The 17074-nt window shown below is 39.2% G+C and overlaps 1 protein-coding gene across 1 annotated transcript in view; it reads left to right on the top strand.

Annotated features, from left to right (window-relative positions):
* RET (ret proto-oncogene) overlaps window positions 1-1561 on the top strand; it is a 38734-nt gene extending 37173 nt beyond the window's left edge. Inside the window, exon 20 of the mRNA XM_009641857.2 lies at window positions 1404-1561. Within this exon, the coding sequence (XP_009640152.1) occupies window positions 1404-1561 (158 nt within the window). The remainder of the gene's footprint in view (window positions 1-1403) is intronic.
* Window positions 1562-17074: the final 15513 nt, after the last annotated feature.

Here is a 17074-nt window from a genome sequence, read left to right as displayed (position 1 = left end):
GTTGGATTTCTAAATTTCAGCTGCTGTTAATGCATTCTGGATCCATAAGCTGAAATGTCTATATAATGTATTCTAGAATGAAACCAGAGTATTATATGCAGAAAGTAGGAATACTGTATATAAGTATTATATACAGATTAAATCAACATGTAAAGTTCTTTGAAAATTGAATTATCAATGGGCATTTTGAAAATACTCAGCTGTTTTCACGTCCTTTGATTTACTATGAAAATGTCAGTACTAAACCTTGATTGAATGATGTAGCAAGTGTTTTTAAAAAGAACATATGCTTTCATATTGTGATGGTGAGATGGACAGTAAAAATGGTTCTTGCCAAAACTCCTACATTTTGTCTCCTGATTAAATATTCTACATGTTTTTAGATATTCACTAACATCACAGATATTTTTTTTCCATTCTTCAGGCAGTATGACTTTTGAAAAGTTGGATCTTTTAGCTTAGAAGTTGCCACTAATACATGGCTTTGGGTCCATTTTTGATCTATACCCTAGCTATAATTTTCTTTAATAGGTTCCCCCAACTCACGTTCACGCTGGGACACTTAGTGGCCAGATTGTTAAAAGAATGCAGTAACAGAAAAAGTTGCCACCAAGGTTGATGGCAGATGCTGAATGCTTAATAAGCAGCAAAATCAGATTTCTGTTTTTAAAAATCTTGACCCTAGTATGGTTCTCTGCCTGTACAGCTGGATCCACATGGTGCTAAGCACTCTGCTTCCATTTGGTGATCGCTTGTGCCTAAACTGAGAAGCAATTACTGGATCAATGCAAGTAATTACATGCCTGAAATATATGTTTAAATGCTGAATCAAGACAAGAGTGCTCAGGACTTTGTTGGACTTTACTCAGTTGTGCTCCTGGGATTTCCTAAAATTAAGCAGGGGATCCCTGGTGAGGGTGCGAGAGTGTCCCCGAAACCTCACTGCAGCTCAAGGAAAGGCGCCCATTTAAGTAAATGGAAATACTCTCAGTCATTGGAATGGACTTTGGATCCTGTCCCAAATAGGTTTATTAATTCTTGGGAGCACTTCCTGTACAGCAAGAACTTCCTCTTGCAGAGCAATATATTGCTACATGATTGTTAAAAAAGAAAATTATGGCAAGTTGGAGGCTCATCAGAAGAAAAATTACTAGCTTTTTATTATGCATGTGTGTGCGCGCACACAATTTTTTATCAAGTAAGCACTTTATTTTTTCAGGGTTTTTGCCTACATCTGAATTTGTGCTTCAGGGCTTTCGAAACATCATTTATATGAATTGATTTGGGACAAAATCCAGTGGACTGGCTTAAAATATTGAAGGGAGTTTTGCCAAGGGCCTTACTGTCTGCACATGAACTTATGGTTCTTCAGTGCAGAAAAAATTATCTGTTTTCATTTTTAGGCATGTCATACCCGAACTGGCCTGAGGAGAGCCCCGTTCCACTCACAAGATTCGATGGCACTAACTCTGTGTTTTCAAGATATGCAAATGATAGTGTATATGCTAACTGGATGGTTTCACACTCAGCGGCAAAATTTATGGACAAGTTTGATAGCTAAAATTTTCTTTGTGAAAGGTAATGGACTCCTGAGGGGAACAAAGAGGCAAAGAATGGAAAGTCCATTGGCTCGTTCTTTGTACAATCAACAACAAACTTTTAAATTGGCAAACCCTTTTATTGGTAGTTTCTAAAGTGTGTTATTCATGCTGAAGACTATAATTGGTGATTTCCCCTTTCAGAAAACATATCAAGCTGGATAAGAGTTGTAGTTCCAGTACTTCTTTCTAGATTGCCATTTTGCATATGGTTCCATTTGGCAACTTCTTACTGCAAATGGCCCTGCACTTCATTCTCGCTGTTTTTTTCAGACTAACCATCCTGTGGTACAGCTTTCTTGGATGGGAGAATGTACTTGAACTGCTACTTTTATAGTGGCTGTTAGCATATGACCACTTGATCTAAGCAGGAAGCACAAACAATATACGGAAGGGAGGGGGGAAATATGGTCCCAAATTACTGAGCTTGCTATCAAATGAGAAGTGTTACGATGATGTTGGCACTAACGAAGCCTGTAGCTTGGTTTGGAAGCAAACATTAAGTAACGCAATAGAGGACTTGAGATTCAACATTTGAAGTCTTGTAAAATGTATTGTCTTGTTTTAATGAGAAGAGAGTTTGTTTTATTAGTCTTAACTTCTCTTACCTTTAGCACAATGGAGAGAAATTTGATACAAGATAAGCTGTATAGACTGATGGCAATCAAGAGTATTCATCTGACAGATTCACTTTCCATCACCTACATCTGTTAAAACGTACAATCTTGTACAATCATAATTCCTCTTACGAGTTCAAAATAGACTGTACAGGATTTTTAGATTGAATTCCAGTAAAGACATTTTGTTTGCAGTCATGTTCAGTGAGTTGGAGTCCTCCTCTCAGCTCCAAATTGGATACACTGCCATGCACAGGACACTGCCATGACATAGCTCCAAATAAACCGATTACCTTGAAAGTCATGAGTAAACAACACTTGCACAGCAAAATTCACCTAAAACTCTACTGTTAATGAAACTATACTAGGAAAATGTCATTGGAATTTGTTAAGGTGAAATATAAAAATGTTGTGCTTACAACACTGATGATATTTGGGAGAACAATCTGACTGTGGGCCGTGTGTTCTATGTGGAAGAGTAAATGATCAGCACTACTTTTGTCTTTATTTGTAATCTAATATGGTTAAAGGTAACTTTTTGTTTGCTACAAATGTTGGGACCTAAATCCCGAGTGACTCGTTGTTGCGTTGTGATGGTTATTCTAAATAATCCAATTCTACCAAAGCTTGCTCCTGTCACTTACAATCCAGTTTAGCTGTTTTCAGACGTTGTTTTGTGTATCAGCTTTATGTTTCCATTAAAGTCTGTGATTTCAGAAACAAGAGAGTCAGACTGCCAAAACCCTAACACAGATTTTTATTTTACAAAAAATGGGATGTAACGTGCTGTGTTGGAATTTAAACACCTTCACTGTTGGGTATTATACTTGATCCTGTCCTGATTTTGGACAAGCACGAGGCAGAGTGACTTTTTCTTTGTACAAACATTTGCTGTGTTGTGTAATGCTTATGTACAGTAAACAGATACAGCGATGTATACAGAAGGGGTTCAGTTGTGATACAGTGATGAGCTTCACTGGCCTGACATACCTGTCAGAATGCATACTTTTAAAATAAATGGCACTGAAAATTAAGCCCATTATATGGGCTTTTTTTTCTACCGAGAGATCTATGAAAAAAGGAGATAAAAATGGCACTTGTGGGAACCTTTTGCTTTGTCCAGTCCTTTCCCTATATTTTATGTCTGCAAATGGGAATTCTTTATTTGCCATGGGAAATCAAGGTGTCAAGATTTTTGTTTATTTATTTTATTCTTCCTTGAATTAAGAATTTGTTTTTATCAGCTATCTTCAGCATCAGTATTCAACTGGGAGATGTGAAGCACTCGGTTTCTAACCTGAAAAGCCCTGTGACAACATTGCTGTACAGTAGGTGAGTGGGACAGTAAGTGATGCTGAAATAACCAGCGGATGCAGAAAGTATTGTGTATTTTAGATTTCCAGTGTGAGCCAATGTTGTTTCAACCATTAATTCCTGTGAAGAATTTCACCAATAGTTACTGTCACCTATGTGACATAGATTCTGCATATAAAACACATACACAGTTCATAATTATAGTCGCCATACACAATTACCTGCATTAACTGCAGCTTAATGAATAATTCTTAACAAGTGTTTCCTAATCCAACTAATTTTGACTCCCTTCCTGCTTACAAATGTTGGTAAAAAATAGATTATTACTTTCAAGTATTCATTCATAATATGAAAGCCTTCTTCTATCTTCTGTGTATGCTATTTTTGTAAATATTTCCCTTGAAGTGTTTCCTACTTGTTCTGTGCTGCCATTAGTCAGAATGGTGACAATCTTGTTTCAGTTCCCCATTAGAGAGTAAATGTACTTTCCACGTGGGAAAAAATTGATACTGCAGATGATTATTTCCATTGGTGCCAGAAATACTTACGCATTTGGCTGCCCTGCGGAAAGTGAATTCAAAGGGAACAAATGACTCACCTAAATGTTACAGGTTGGAGGGAATAACTTTCTAAAAATTTCTGCCAGCCCTTTCTAAATATCTACAGAGATGACATGGTTTACCGGGTCTGTGCTTTGAGTTGTGACAGATGGGGGAGAGGGTGAATCTCATGTGTCCTTCTAGTCATTGCAGCAGCACAAGGAAGTTACTGTAATATTCATTTCTACAAACTTTTCTAGGGGCATGATACTCAGAAAATCTACTGTGGTTGCAGATTTTCATCTGCAGACATCAGCCTGTTTAATGTAATAGAAATTTTTTAAAATCTTGTTCCTTCAATATAAGGTACAGAACATTTAAATCATTTGGTTCTATCTACAAATTGTCATGCAAAATGCGCATGAATCTCTGTGGTACACTGAACTGGACCTGTGTTAAGTAATTCTCAAAAACATACAGTAAAAGCCAAGTTTCTATTCCTTAATTGTTTTATAATCAATCTTATATGAACAATACAAGCCTCAAAATATAGCTAAAAAGGATATTTCTACTCTGAAAGTTCAAAAAAAAATTACTTATAAGCTTGAAGTGCTTTGTTTCAAAACCCAGCCCACCTAAAATCCCTGTCTCTCACTGCAGCTACAATGGCAAATTTGTAGCAGAATACTAGAGAGGATGTTTAACAGCACCAGCTCCTAGGAAGCACCAGGCAATGTTCCCCGAAACAAGGTGCAGATTGTCCACAGAGACATGAAAGGTTTGACTTTTTCAGCCTAAGCTATCCTTCTGAGGAAGGAACCCTATGATTCCCTAAAGATGTATAAAGCATGTAAAATCTTAATAGGGAAACCTAAGTTGTTCAGCTCCACTGCATTTAACTTCATGTAATTTAAGTAGCTCCTCTGAAGGTAGTGGGATCGTTCATGAGTAAATTATTCATAAACATTTGCTGGTCAAAAATCAAATATCCCAATAGTCTGCTAGAAAAAGTACAAAAGATATTATCAAAATATGGAAAAAGTAGCAATAGCTCAGGTCTACCCATCCCTAGCACAATATTGTAATTTCTATATCTAGAGCAGTATTTATAAGCAGGTGCTAGACACTAGAAGACAGGTAAGCACAAATAGATCTCTAATGTATATCTAGAAGTGACAGTGAATGAAGTATTTTTCAGTATTTATCAAGTTCTTCAGTAAAGATGAGTTGTTTATGTAAGCTGCATTTCATATTTGTTTCTCATTTCTCATTCTTTGGGACAGCAACCTTTGTCTTGCAGTTATGAGAGAGAGAGAGATATACTCTTAATGCATTTTGAGCAGATTAATAGTTCTCTCTTTTCATGATGTGTTTTTTGGTTTTACTTGGTTTTGTACAGGGTTGCATGGTATCTCAACACAACAAATTTCCTGCTAAAAACATGTTTCTTTGAGCTGTTATGAAAGTTCCCTTTGCAGATAACATTCTGAAATTGAGTAAAAAGGTTTTGCCTACGTGAGTAGAGATGAGTACACCTCCCCTTAAGCTCATCTGAAATAATTAGCTACTTACTTTGGGCTAATAAGGTACATTTCATAATGACCCAACTTCATCTGGAAGCTGTTTCATATGGATTACGGGCCAGTCTGAAATGGTATGAGCAATTTAAAAGCACTGCATTTGTACTTTATGTGTCAAAAAATAACTTTCCAAGTTTCTCTATTAGAAAAGAGAATGAAAGAAAAATGTATTAATCTCCAAGGTAGTTAAAAAAATTAGTGAGTTTTGAAATCAATGACAATGTAATGATTGCTGCCATTAGGTATCACACCAAGAGGTTGATTCTACTTTTGCTGCTATAAGCAAATGTGTATTAACATAAAAGATAACTGGTTGAAGTGCATTTTTACTTTGCCACGAGAAAAACTTTCCATTTAATCAGCTAAGCACAGCAGTTTGTAGAGGTTCAAACTATTATATTGCTAGCAAGTAATGTGCATATTTTGAATAAATAGTGATGTTTATAGTAGGTGTTTCTGTTTGTTTTGGTTTTTTTTTATTGGCTCCCAAATATAAAAATGGGTTGAGTTTTCACAAAGCACTCAGCTGTGACCTAGGTCACCTCCCTGGTAAACCTCTTCTGATTTTAATGGAGAGAAAGTACAGCCAATGGGCAAACCTTGACCCAAAATATCAATATAAAAAGATGCTTATTTTATCACGATATTGATGTAGTGGAAAGAATCACTAGTTGCATGGTCAGAATTACTGAATATGCTTGCGTAGATACAGCGTTTTCAAATGGGCACAAAGGTAAAAGGCAGTCACTGTTCCCACCTCGTCTGTAATTACGGGGCAGGTCCAATCAGCCTGGTGCCTGCAGAGGTCCCTGTGGGAAGTTAGGTTAGCCCAGCATTTTGGGTAAGTTTCCTCTTGTGTTTACATGACATACAAACAAAGCATAAAGTTAGAGCCTTGTAAAAAAAAAAAAAAAAAGCTGATCTATCAGTTTCATTTTTCTCACCCTCTCTGCAAGAGATTGTTATTAACAGAACCAGATACTTTATGATTATTTCTTAACTTCAGAAATGTGTTGGCATGTCCCAAAAGAGAAATGGAGGTCCCCTGCTGGAAAGCATGTCCATTGTAGGGGGACTAGGTTTTTATGTATTTCGTAATCTCCTCTAAGTGGAGGACCGAAGAGGATATAAACCAACACATCTAGGGCCTTAGTTTTAGAATTGTGTTTGCAAAATAATTTATTATTGAATACTGCAGGGACATATGATTTTCATCTTTCACAACGCTGGTGCCAAAAGTAGTTGTGGAGTTACTGCATACCGCACTAGCACTACATCTGTTGGACAAGGAGTCAACAGATGACTGCAACGAGCAGATCTGTGTGGTCTCTTTCTTCACTGCTATCACCCCGCTATTCCCTTACTCCCCATTGCATCTGATCTGGGTAGGAACATGGATTTGCCCACAGGAGACTTTTCCATATGCTGAAGTCTGCAGGGACAGAAGGATTTGAGAGGGTGAGGAGACAGGGACCTCTTCCATTCATATTCTGCAGGATGGCGTTCCCTACCTTCTCACTCCTGAAGCTTGTGAACAGACAAGCTACTGATGCGACAGAATTGGCAGAAGACAAATGTCCTGTCTCTCAGGCACCGGCCACGCAGAAGGTATCATGTGAGGGCTCACAGGGAAGTTTGCCTGGAAGCACAGGTCTAGTCTTACCTCACCTTCATGAACCCTGCAATGTAACAAAAGCAATCTGAAGTTAAAGAATGGAGGTTCACTTGAAAAGTATAGTCCTGATCTGAACTGAGAAGTTAATGTATGTGTACCCCCTGACATTGAGAGGGTTGGCACCTAATAAACATAGCGTGGTTTGTGATGGTATACGCCCAGAGCTGTGAGGTTGTTATGGAAAGAGAAAGTTATCCTTACACCCGTGAGGTTGTAGCTAACACATCTCCTCCCACAGAAAATTCTAGCTGTTAAAATCCCTTGGCACTTCTAACACTGGATTCTCACTGTTATCCAATCTGTCCGTACGATTCTCTCGAAACGTGCAATTAGCACTAGCCAAAAATGTTTGGATTTTTAATTTCAACAAATTCCCAGCAACAAAAGGAAGGTTTAGAAATGCCAAAATAAACCTTCTGCATCTTCAGGGGCTTCAGAGATGTGAAACAGATCCAGTCTGTGTTCAGCCGCAAACGAAGCAAGTTTGGAGCACATACGCATTTCCCTAAGTTTTTGTCTTATACTGGTAGATATCTCACTTAGAACAAGTCAAGAAACTTTAGACTGCCAAACTTGAATTTTTTTAGCCCATGATATAGCCACAGATTTGAATTCCTGTAGAAACTCAGCCTGGATCTGGTTATCAATCAAACACTGCAGTTTCCAGTCTGATTTTTCTGCCTTCCGCAGGTCATGTTAAATACTTGTTAAAGCACTTACATAATTTTTCAGCTGTTCAGGGCTTCCCCTCCTGCCACAATCGTAGTTGAAAGAGTTTGATGTGAGCACTGATTTTCATTTGCAAGATGTGCCATTTTCATAGCTAGCTGCCAATGCAATTTCCTGTCTGAATTTACTATGCTTAAGAATGGAAGTACTTTAAATTTTTTAATAAAACTAGATTAAATGAACCTGTATTATAAGCATTTTCTTGCCTATATTTAGGTAAATTTTAAGGTTATTTTGAGGAAAAACAATAACAATTCCACTTCCTCCATCAGATTTTGTGAAGTAAGCTATAGCCCAGTGTAAATCAATAAAACAGTAGAATACACTGATCCTACTTGTTTAGCAAATTGCTACCAATAACAAGAATAGTATCCATTTATTCAAGAGTATTTCATAAAAAAAGGAAAAGATTTGGAGTTAACTTCATTACAACCTTATATCTGTTGGGAAGGAAAATGTCAAAAGGGTGGAACCCCAAGCAAGCAGTGGCTGACAGGACAGACGAGGAGGCTGCCGGAGAGGGCTGCTCTCATTCCTTGAGAAAGCTGGTAACAAGTTCATCTTCTTGAGATGACTGAAAAGCTCGGAAGCGCATTGTAAAGACTGAGATGTGGGAAAAGCCTATGGAAATATCCAGGAGATACATACCAGATTTACAGCGTATTTTTTTAAATGTGTATGCAGCTTCAGGAATCAGCCAGCAAGAAGCAAGCAGAGTTCACTGCTCTCCAAGATAATTTTTGTCTGGTCAGGACTGTCAGTGATTGATTTGACAGCAGAAGACAAGAATGAGTCTTTCTGCTACAGGGTATAAATAGCTGAGAAAGATTTTAGCCTTGTGTCAGGAAATCATTCAAACACTTAACTGGTTTTCCTGTGCAGAGGGGCTTTCTGAACAGCAGCCTGGTCCGGACATAGCAAATAGAAAGGCATTAAGTTTATGCTGATTATAAGGTTTTTTATTTGAAACATTACAGTTGGAAGTCTTATCCAGTGTGGCTCTTCCAGGACCATTTGTTAAAATGAACTGTGGCAATTTGTTAAATACTGAGCAGAAACAGATATGTGGAGTTTTTTTAAGAACACTACTGAAATATTTTAATTTATACTGGAGGACATTTATCATCATTTTTACATGCACAAAGATAAAGTAAGCAATCAAATCAGATTGCAGCAAGTTGTCATCAGAGACAACTTTTTAACCAAACAGAAATAATTATTGAATCATTTTGACTTGCTTAACTGAGTCTCAATTATGGTTTACTAATGTTACAAAACATGAAATTAATGTTTTGAAATGCTAGGCCTTAAAACTAGAGATTACTTGTAATAGTTACCATTTCAAATGATAATCGGGTATTTTTTAGGCAACACAGAACACTGCTCATGGTATTAGACCTTGAAATGCAGTACTATGAATAGCACATATTATCTTTATTGCTATAAAAGGCATCAAATATACAGTAAAGACCTTGTCATACAAGATTTGAGCAGAGGGAGAAGGCACAGTACTGTGCCTTGTTTATTCACCCCATAATCCACATCACAACAGAAGCGCACAAAAATATCACACCCCCCTCAGCAACTAAGCAGCACCTCCTTATGTGTCACAGGTAAACAAGAGTCCCTAGTTAATCTGGATACTGGACCTAAATTAAAGACTGAGATTACAGCTTTTAGCCTACTTGCTTACTGCACGCAGTCCCTCGGTGGGTTCCCATCCCCAGCGCTACGCTCGCTCTGCCCCGACCTCCCTCCGCAGCGGGGAGGTCTCTGCTGGCCTGGGCAGCTGGGGCAGATTGTTGTGCCAGTTTGTGCCAGCCCACTGCTGCCGTTACCCATCTCGGGCGAGGGATGGCCAAAGACCCCTTCCTTTTGGCACCACCTCATCTTTCCAGAACCCCAGCCCTGCTGGGTCTTCCCCATGTAAATAGGAGAAGCACAAGCGAGCACCATCCTCATCGCCAGTTCTGCCCTGCTTCTTGCTCTTAGCTGGAGGATTCAGGACGTGCTGCTCGTGTTTAGCCCAGTTCTTGTCAAACCTTAGAGCCAGCCTGTACTAGCTGCAGCTATCAAGCAGCAGGTTTGCAACTGAGAGATCAAAACCGTAGATATTTGCCCCGCACAAACATACAGAAAATAATCAGCAGCCTGCTAGCATTCACAGGTTAAGCTGTTTTTTTTCACCTGCCATACGTGACCAAATTTTATAAACCAGTCTGCATTTGTAATGAAGATCCTCACCTTTTGAGTACACTTCAGTAACTTTAACACAGCCCACACAGAGTTTCTAAAATGCTGGCATTGCAAAAACAGTCAATTTAAAAAACTTTTTATCTCTGTCCTTATCATGTCGTGATTTATTTTTTAAAATAGTACAAATTGTTGCTTGTCTAGCAGTCAGAGAACTGGTAACTGACATTCTTGAAATTTAAAGAGAAAAAAATGGAAAAAGAAATACATAAACCCATTCAATTCCTTCTAGTAAATGCTACTGAACCTGATATTCCTTAATTTAAATGGGGTGCAGGCTGCCAGAACAGGTCTTTGTCATTCTAGTTCTAAAAATAGGAGCAGAAAAGGAGAAGCAGGAACAAATTTTCATTGCTCTTAGAGGAGAAGTGGGAACAAATTCGAGTGACTTTCAAAGTGTCTTGCTATTCAGCTGTCCTATGATTGCATTTCTAATGTAAAATCTTGCTTTGAATTAATTTGACTTGAAGCTCTGTTTTACCGACAGATATGAGCCATTGCAGGATTCTTATTAGCAAAGCTTTTTCTTAACAAAGATAAAACAATTGTTACACGTAAAAAATTAAAGAGGAGCTTGTGGGGCCGTTAGGAAGGTAGTGCAGTGGCATTTGATCCTGACTTTGCAAATCAGTTCCTCTTTACCAATTAGTGTTATAATGATAATAGTGAAGTCTCAACAGCATGTTTTAACATGTTTCTCGAAATCAGCTGCTGGTTTTATGCACGGCAGGAAGAGATGCTGATTTCCATGAAAATCTGAACACAGTATTTTCGACTGCTCAGCTGAGGTGTGGTGTTGTTTTCTGGTTGTCTGTTGATGTTCTATGGTACCCAGGAGGGTTCCCTCTTGAGGAGGGAACAGTGTACATCCTACCCACCAGCTGTGACAGGACAAGGGGTAATGGTTTCAAACTAAACCAGGGTAGGTGTAGACTGGATATAAGGAAGAAATTCTTTACAATGAGGGTGGTGAAACACTGCAACAGGTTGCCCAGAGAGGTGGTGGAGGCCGCATCCCTGAAAACATTCAAGGCCAGGTTGGATGGGGCTCTGAGCAACCTGATCTAGTTAGCGGTGTCCCTGCTCCTGCGGGGGTGTTGGACTAGATGATCTCTAGGGGTCCCTTCCAACCCCAAACATTCTATGATTCCTTTAGCCTTGTCTTACAGTCTTTCAACAGTGTGAGAATTTTTCAGTCCTTGATAGTAAAGTACTACGAATAAAATCGAAGTCATAATGTGATTTTTATTATTATTTCCATGTCATTTTATGGGAGGAATAGTTTACAAATATGAAAGATGTTCCACTTAAAAACATTTTAATGATGTATACACAACAATGAGTGGTACTAGAAACCCAAGAAACAAACATAACTTATTTTATGAACTGACTGGAGTTTGGACTCAAAGGGAAGGAGACATTTTTTGGGGCACTGACAGACAAACCTGTAGCTAATACTGGCAACCCCCCCCCCCCAAACTGGAGTGGAGTAGGCAAATATTGTCAAAAATGGGCCAGCATAGTACAGACAATGAACACATAGTAAGTTTTTTTGTCTCTGGTCCTGTCTATTGTACAAAGAAATGAACACCGGTTTTGTACTAACCGTTTGCTAATCTGTCAGCATGGATGATCATCTCTGTACTGTACCTCCCTACAGCTCTCTATTTTGTGTGGAAGGTGGTGGTGCGTTTTTTGACTGCTGGACAGGCACAGTGGGTACAACAGGTTATGCAGTAAAGCATATTAAATGCTGATATACTGAATATTTTGTATAAAACATGAATCATCTCAGATTAAGGAAGCCCAAGTATTTCCCTCTATAAAGATACTGTACTTAATGTAGATATTCATCTGAATAACTTCAGCTTTGGTGCATAAGGTTTTCAAGTACAAAAAGGAACCCAACCAGATAACCAACCAGAAGACCTTGATAATTTATACTGTTCTCTTCTCAGACAAGGAGTGCTCCTGAAAGATTGTCTGGCCTAAATCTCATATATAGAATGATCTAACTTATTTCTCTTTCTGCATTCTAGACAGTGAAATCTACAGCTTAAAATGTAACTTAATAGGATTGATTTCAAATGTATTACTTTATAGTTTTAACAGATTACTGTTCTGAAATACTGGAGAAGGCAAACAAAAAAAGGAACGTGTAATTTTTGGTATGTTTTGCATAATATTGAGTCCTTTAGTCAAAGTCCTCCTAATTTGTTTTCCATTCTGGATACAGAATACAGCTGCTTGGACTTTGTTTCAGAGCTGCTTTCAAGTCAATATATTTGTGACAAACTTGTCTTTTTTTAGAAAAATGCCTAAAGCACTTCTTGGTGTCATTAGGCAGCAGCTATATAATAAAGGCATCTTGGAATAGTCAGGAATAAACCAGTATAGAATTCCAGCACTACATATGTAGATTACTTTCCATATATGTTGTCACTGCTTAGTCTGGTATGATACCCTGGTGCAGTTGCAAGTGAGCACCCATTGTGCCTGCCAGAAAAAAATAAGACCATGTGGCCAGGAAAAATGATCAGCTACAGCTGCAGAATATTGTCTGCTGCTCCCAGCTGGAGCAGGGAGCCGAGCCCGGGCACTTAACGCAGGTCCCTGCAATTTCCCTTCTGCGTTCCCGTTCCTCTGCGGCACAAACTGAAGTGACACCTGTACTTCTTGTACAGTAACGCTTCTGGGATCCGTTTGCTACCATCAAAAAGCTCAGCAAACACTTGCGGCTAACAGCAACTATATATTGATTTCAAAAAGAAAAAGTTGTTTTAAGAGATTGTATTCTGATATATCCTTCCATACACTTTTCCAGATGCCAATACCATTGATAAAGTTAAACTAAATTATCACTGTTCAAAAAAACCACAAGTGGACTATAGTAAGCATTTTTGTTACCAGAAGAAAGCTTTTTCAGATAGTAGATAAAATTAAATCTTATTTACATACACTTACAGCTGTGATTGTATTGATTATCTTTTCTGGTAAGGAATGTCTTCTATTTGCATGAATGAGTATAAAAATTACTGAGTCTGCTTCAGTGTATGAAAGGACTCTATATAAATTTAAAGTCAGTTGATACAGTCTGTTTTCTAATGGGAATTTCTGAAAGGAAGTAATTTAGCAACTGTGATCCCAAAACAGCAGGAAAAAACAATCTATAGCAGTTCATTTCCCAAGCATTGTATAAATTACAGGCTTCTGGGTCCAAAATTTAGTAAATCATAATACCAAAACATTAGTATTTATTTGATATCAAACTGCTACATAAATAAATCCAGCCCTTCAAAGACGTAGAGGCCAAAAGTCTAAGCATTGCCAAAATCAAAATGTCGCTACAATGCAAAATAAAAGCAACAGTAACAATAAATACAGGAAGATTACTGCATGGTAGAGTTGCTCTGGTGTGCTGGTACAAAGTAAGTTTACATATGCACTGTCTCTCCTAAACCTATCCTAAGTCAAGAGATTATTTCAGCCTCTAAAGCAGTGAAGTAAAATATCCAGGCCTTCCAAGCACCCTTAATATTCATCATAGATGCCCCACAGTAGCGATAAGACAGTAATGGTGTCCTTTCTCCTTTGGCGATACACACAAAGCGGGCCCTCGTTTAGCCTTTCGGTGACCTGGCCGATGCTTGCACTACAGCGTCATCAGCAGAGCCTAAGGTCAAGGTTAGCATTCCCCAAGCCAGGCATAAGCTAATTCCACTGTAGCGCACCCCCTCTCCTACGACCCCTTATTTCATAGCCCATAGCAACAACATGTGTTTGGAGAGGACCAGTGACAAAGGCTTATGGAATATAATTTAGAATAGAAGCTCAAAATGAGGATTTTAAGGCAAGTATAAATCAAGATGATTAAAATACTTTAGGATGGTTTATTTCAGGCTATTAAAAATTCTTCATACTTTTGGTTGCTTTGTTCAATATTTGTTATAAATAATTTGCAACAATTAAAACAAGGACAAAGAAAGCGACTTCACATGGGATTGTGTTGGAATTGTGCCATCACTAAGGCTGAGCTGTGGTATTTGACAAAAAGCCCTATGTCAAGGCAAACTAATGACTATTGTTTGGCAATTAAAGCTCTGAATTTTCAGGCAAAATAACAGACCATTTTTCTTATACCACATACACATTTCATTTCAGCTTGAGAGGATAAGAGAACAAAAATATCCACTGTTGAAGGACTGCTTTTTTCTTCTTTTTTTCCTTTGGTCTCATTTACATTGCTCCTTCACTTCAGCATCATGTTCTCAGATCAGCTCCTCTCTCTTTTTTTCTATTGTTTCTTCCCCTCCAGCCCACACATATGCTTAAAAGAAAAAAAAAGGCAACAAAAAAAAAAAAAAAAAAACCAAAAACCCACCCCAAAACCACTAGAGGCTGGAGCTAAAGCTGTTCTGGAAAACTCTTCTTTTTCGGATCAGCCATTGCCAGCCACTTCCTTTCCCCTAACTGTACCAATTTAAGAATAGCATTTACCAAAGTTTAGCAAAATATTTTTAAAGTCTGTCTCTGAAATAATCATCCTATCATGATATTTTAATAAAATTCAAAGCTGTGTCACCTATATATATACACTTACTGCTTTCAGATGCTGGGAGGTCTGCAAATATGAATTGTGTCTTAAAACACAGACGTTTGCTTAATGTTTTATTGCCTGCTTTATTCACAAACAACCCGGGAATTCCTCTGTAGGCCTGTAAGACTAACACCAAATAGGAACTACAACATCTGTCAGCATAAATATAGGTCTGAGTTATGAAGGAATGTCTAATCTTGGAATAGCTCATTCTGAGAGAAGAGTCGGGAAGTTACACACAACACGACTGCAAAAACATCGTTTTCCTGTCATCGTATACCTCTCATACAGCGATGACTGTGAATACCCAAGTTGTTATTACTAGAGTTTAAGAAACCTACCCTTCTTTCTTTCTCTCAATCTGAAAAAAAGAATCTTTCTGGAAGTGAAGGAACTCTGGTAAAGAGAGGAAACTGGCACTTGAAGAAAGAGTATTCTGTGTACAATCTCCTATAAGGCACCGTAGGGCTCTCCCCCAGATAGCGGCAACTAGCTCTTGTGCAGAAAAGCAGTACCTGGGAAGCCTGAAGGACAATGCTCAGAGTCCAGCTGCTCTCTGTAGAACAACCAGCAGGTGATGTAGGGTTGTCGGAGTTTGGCTGAGATCTATGCTGTAGCATTAGTTAGTGAAATCAGTAATTCAGTAATTTCCATTCCGTTATCTTCTTGTACTTCCAAATAATACTACGTCTACAGAACACTGCAGTCTCCGCTATCAGTGGAACAACACAGGTGTCTAATAAACTCCTACCCACTGACCGCAACGCAGAAGACAAGCAGGAGCTGAGGGGTACTCAACAGTCATCTCTAATATGCAACACTGAAACTTTGCACGAGGTCAGGTTTAAAATAGTAGTGTATTTACATACTGTTTTAAAAAAAGGAATGAACCCACGTTTGCCTAGTTTCAGGAGCGCATGCACGAAAATCAAAAGCCTTCTGATAACTCTCTTCTCTGTGAGCCTCTTCAAATATATTGTTGATGGGTACCTAACTGATGGTCCACCCTCATGACAAGCTTCAAAGGATAGTACAGTGTCGGCATGGACGGCTGGTCACACCAGCCAAGTGTGCTTTCCCTGTTAATGGAGCAGAGCAGTGAAGTGGAGCCTGACAGCAAAGAGTAGTAAGAGGGTTCCCACTCCGTATGGAAAAAAAAAAAAAAGTCTATTTAAAATCGCTGTTTATTTCCAGTATTCCCTGGAAAGGCCTTTGCTGTCTGAGGGCTTGAAATCTAGACTGAACAGACCAGGTCCTTGGACTCCCAGCCCCCTCCCAGGCTGTGTGGTGTAGCTATTTATGAACAAATGGGTTTCCGCCTGCCTGAAGACAAAGGGCTGCTCTGTGCTGAATGGGGTGCAGACCTTGACAGAACAAAAACGTGATGGAGGAGGCGGCCTCTGCTGCTGAAGCCACCAGGGGCTCCACTCTGGAAAGCACTTAGTGCCTACCTTTCAGGCAGGTGAGCAGCCACAGACAAGCCAGCAGCAGTGATGTCGAGTGGGGGGAGTGGTGCAGGTCTTTACAGAATAAGCCTTTACTTGCTTTTGAGTGCGTAGGAGCGAGGCCAGAAACATTTGATATATAGTTATGAAAGAACATTACTACTTTACCTGCTTCCTCAGCTGTTCTTGGCCTTACCCTTCTAAGCTTTTGTAGGCCACCCTTCATGCAGACAGCTGAAAAGCACACAAGATCCTAAGCCTGGCTTCCTTTCAAGTCAAGTCCTGCAGAAAAATTTAAAAAAATGTTATCATGTTCTTCTGGAAATATGAAACTGTAAATAAATATTTGGGCAAGTAGAAAATAATTATCAGTAAATCCTGCTTGTTGTAGACCCTGCGTTTCCAGCATAAAGGCTACATCACAATCCTATGGTTTTGTTAATTTGAAAAATCAGCACCATTGCTAATCAGGACCTCTGCTAGCCGTTGACCTCCACGGCTGACACAGCAGCATCTGCCGCCCGTACTTACGTAGTGCTGTGGTTGTACCCAGAGAAGAGCACGACCACGCTGCGCTGCAGAGTAAGGAACACCTGCCCGGACTGAAGAGCTGTACAAGACAGCGGGTCCAAAGCAGCACGGAGCAGCCACGGCCCTCGGCAGGGCGGCTGCTTCCCGGTGCGTTAGGGGCAGGGGCAGGTGCCCCCACCACGGTGGCCAGAGCCAC

This window comes from Egretta garzetta, unplaced genomic scaffold (genome assembly GCF_000687185.1).
Source record: "Egretta garzetta isolate BGI_Z169 unplaced genomic scaffold, ASM68718v1 scaffold56, whole genome shotgun sequence".
In the NCBI taxonomy this organism is placed as follows: Eukaryota; Metazoa; Chordata; class Aves; order Pelecaniformes; family Ardeidae; genus Egretta; species Egretta garzetta.
This window is presented reverse-complemented; position numbering and strand designations above follow the sequence as displayed.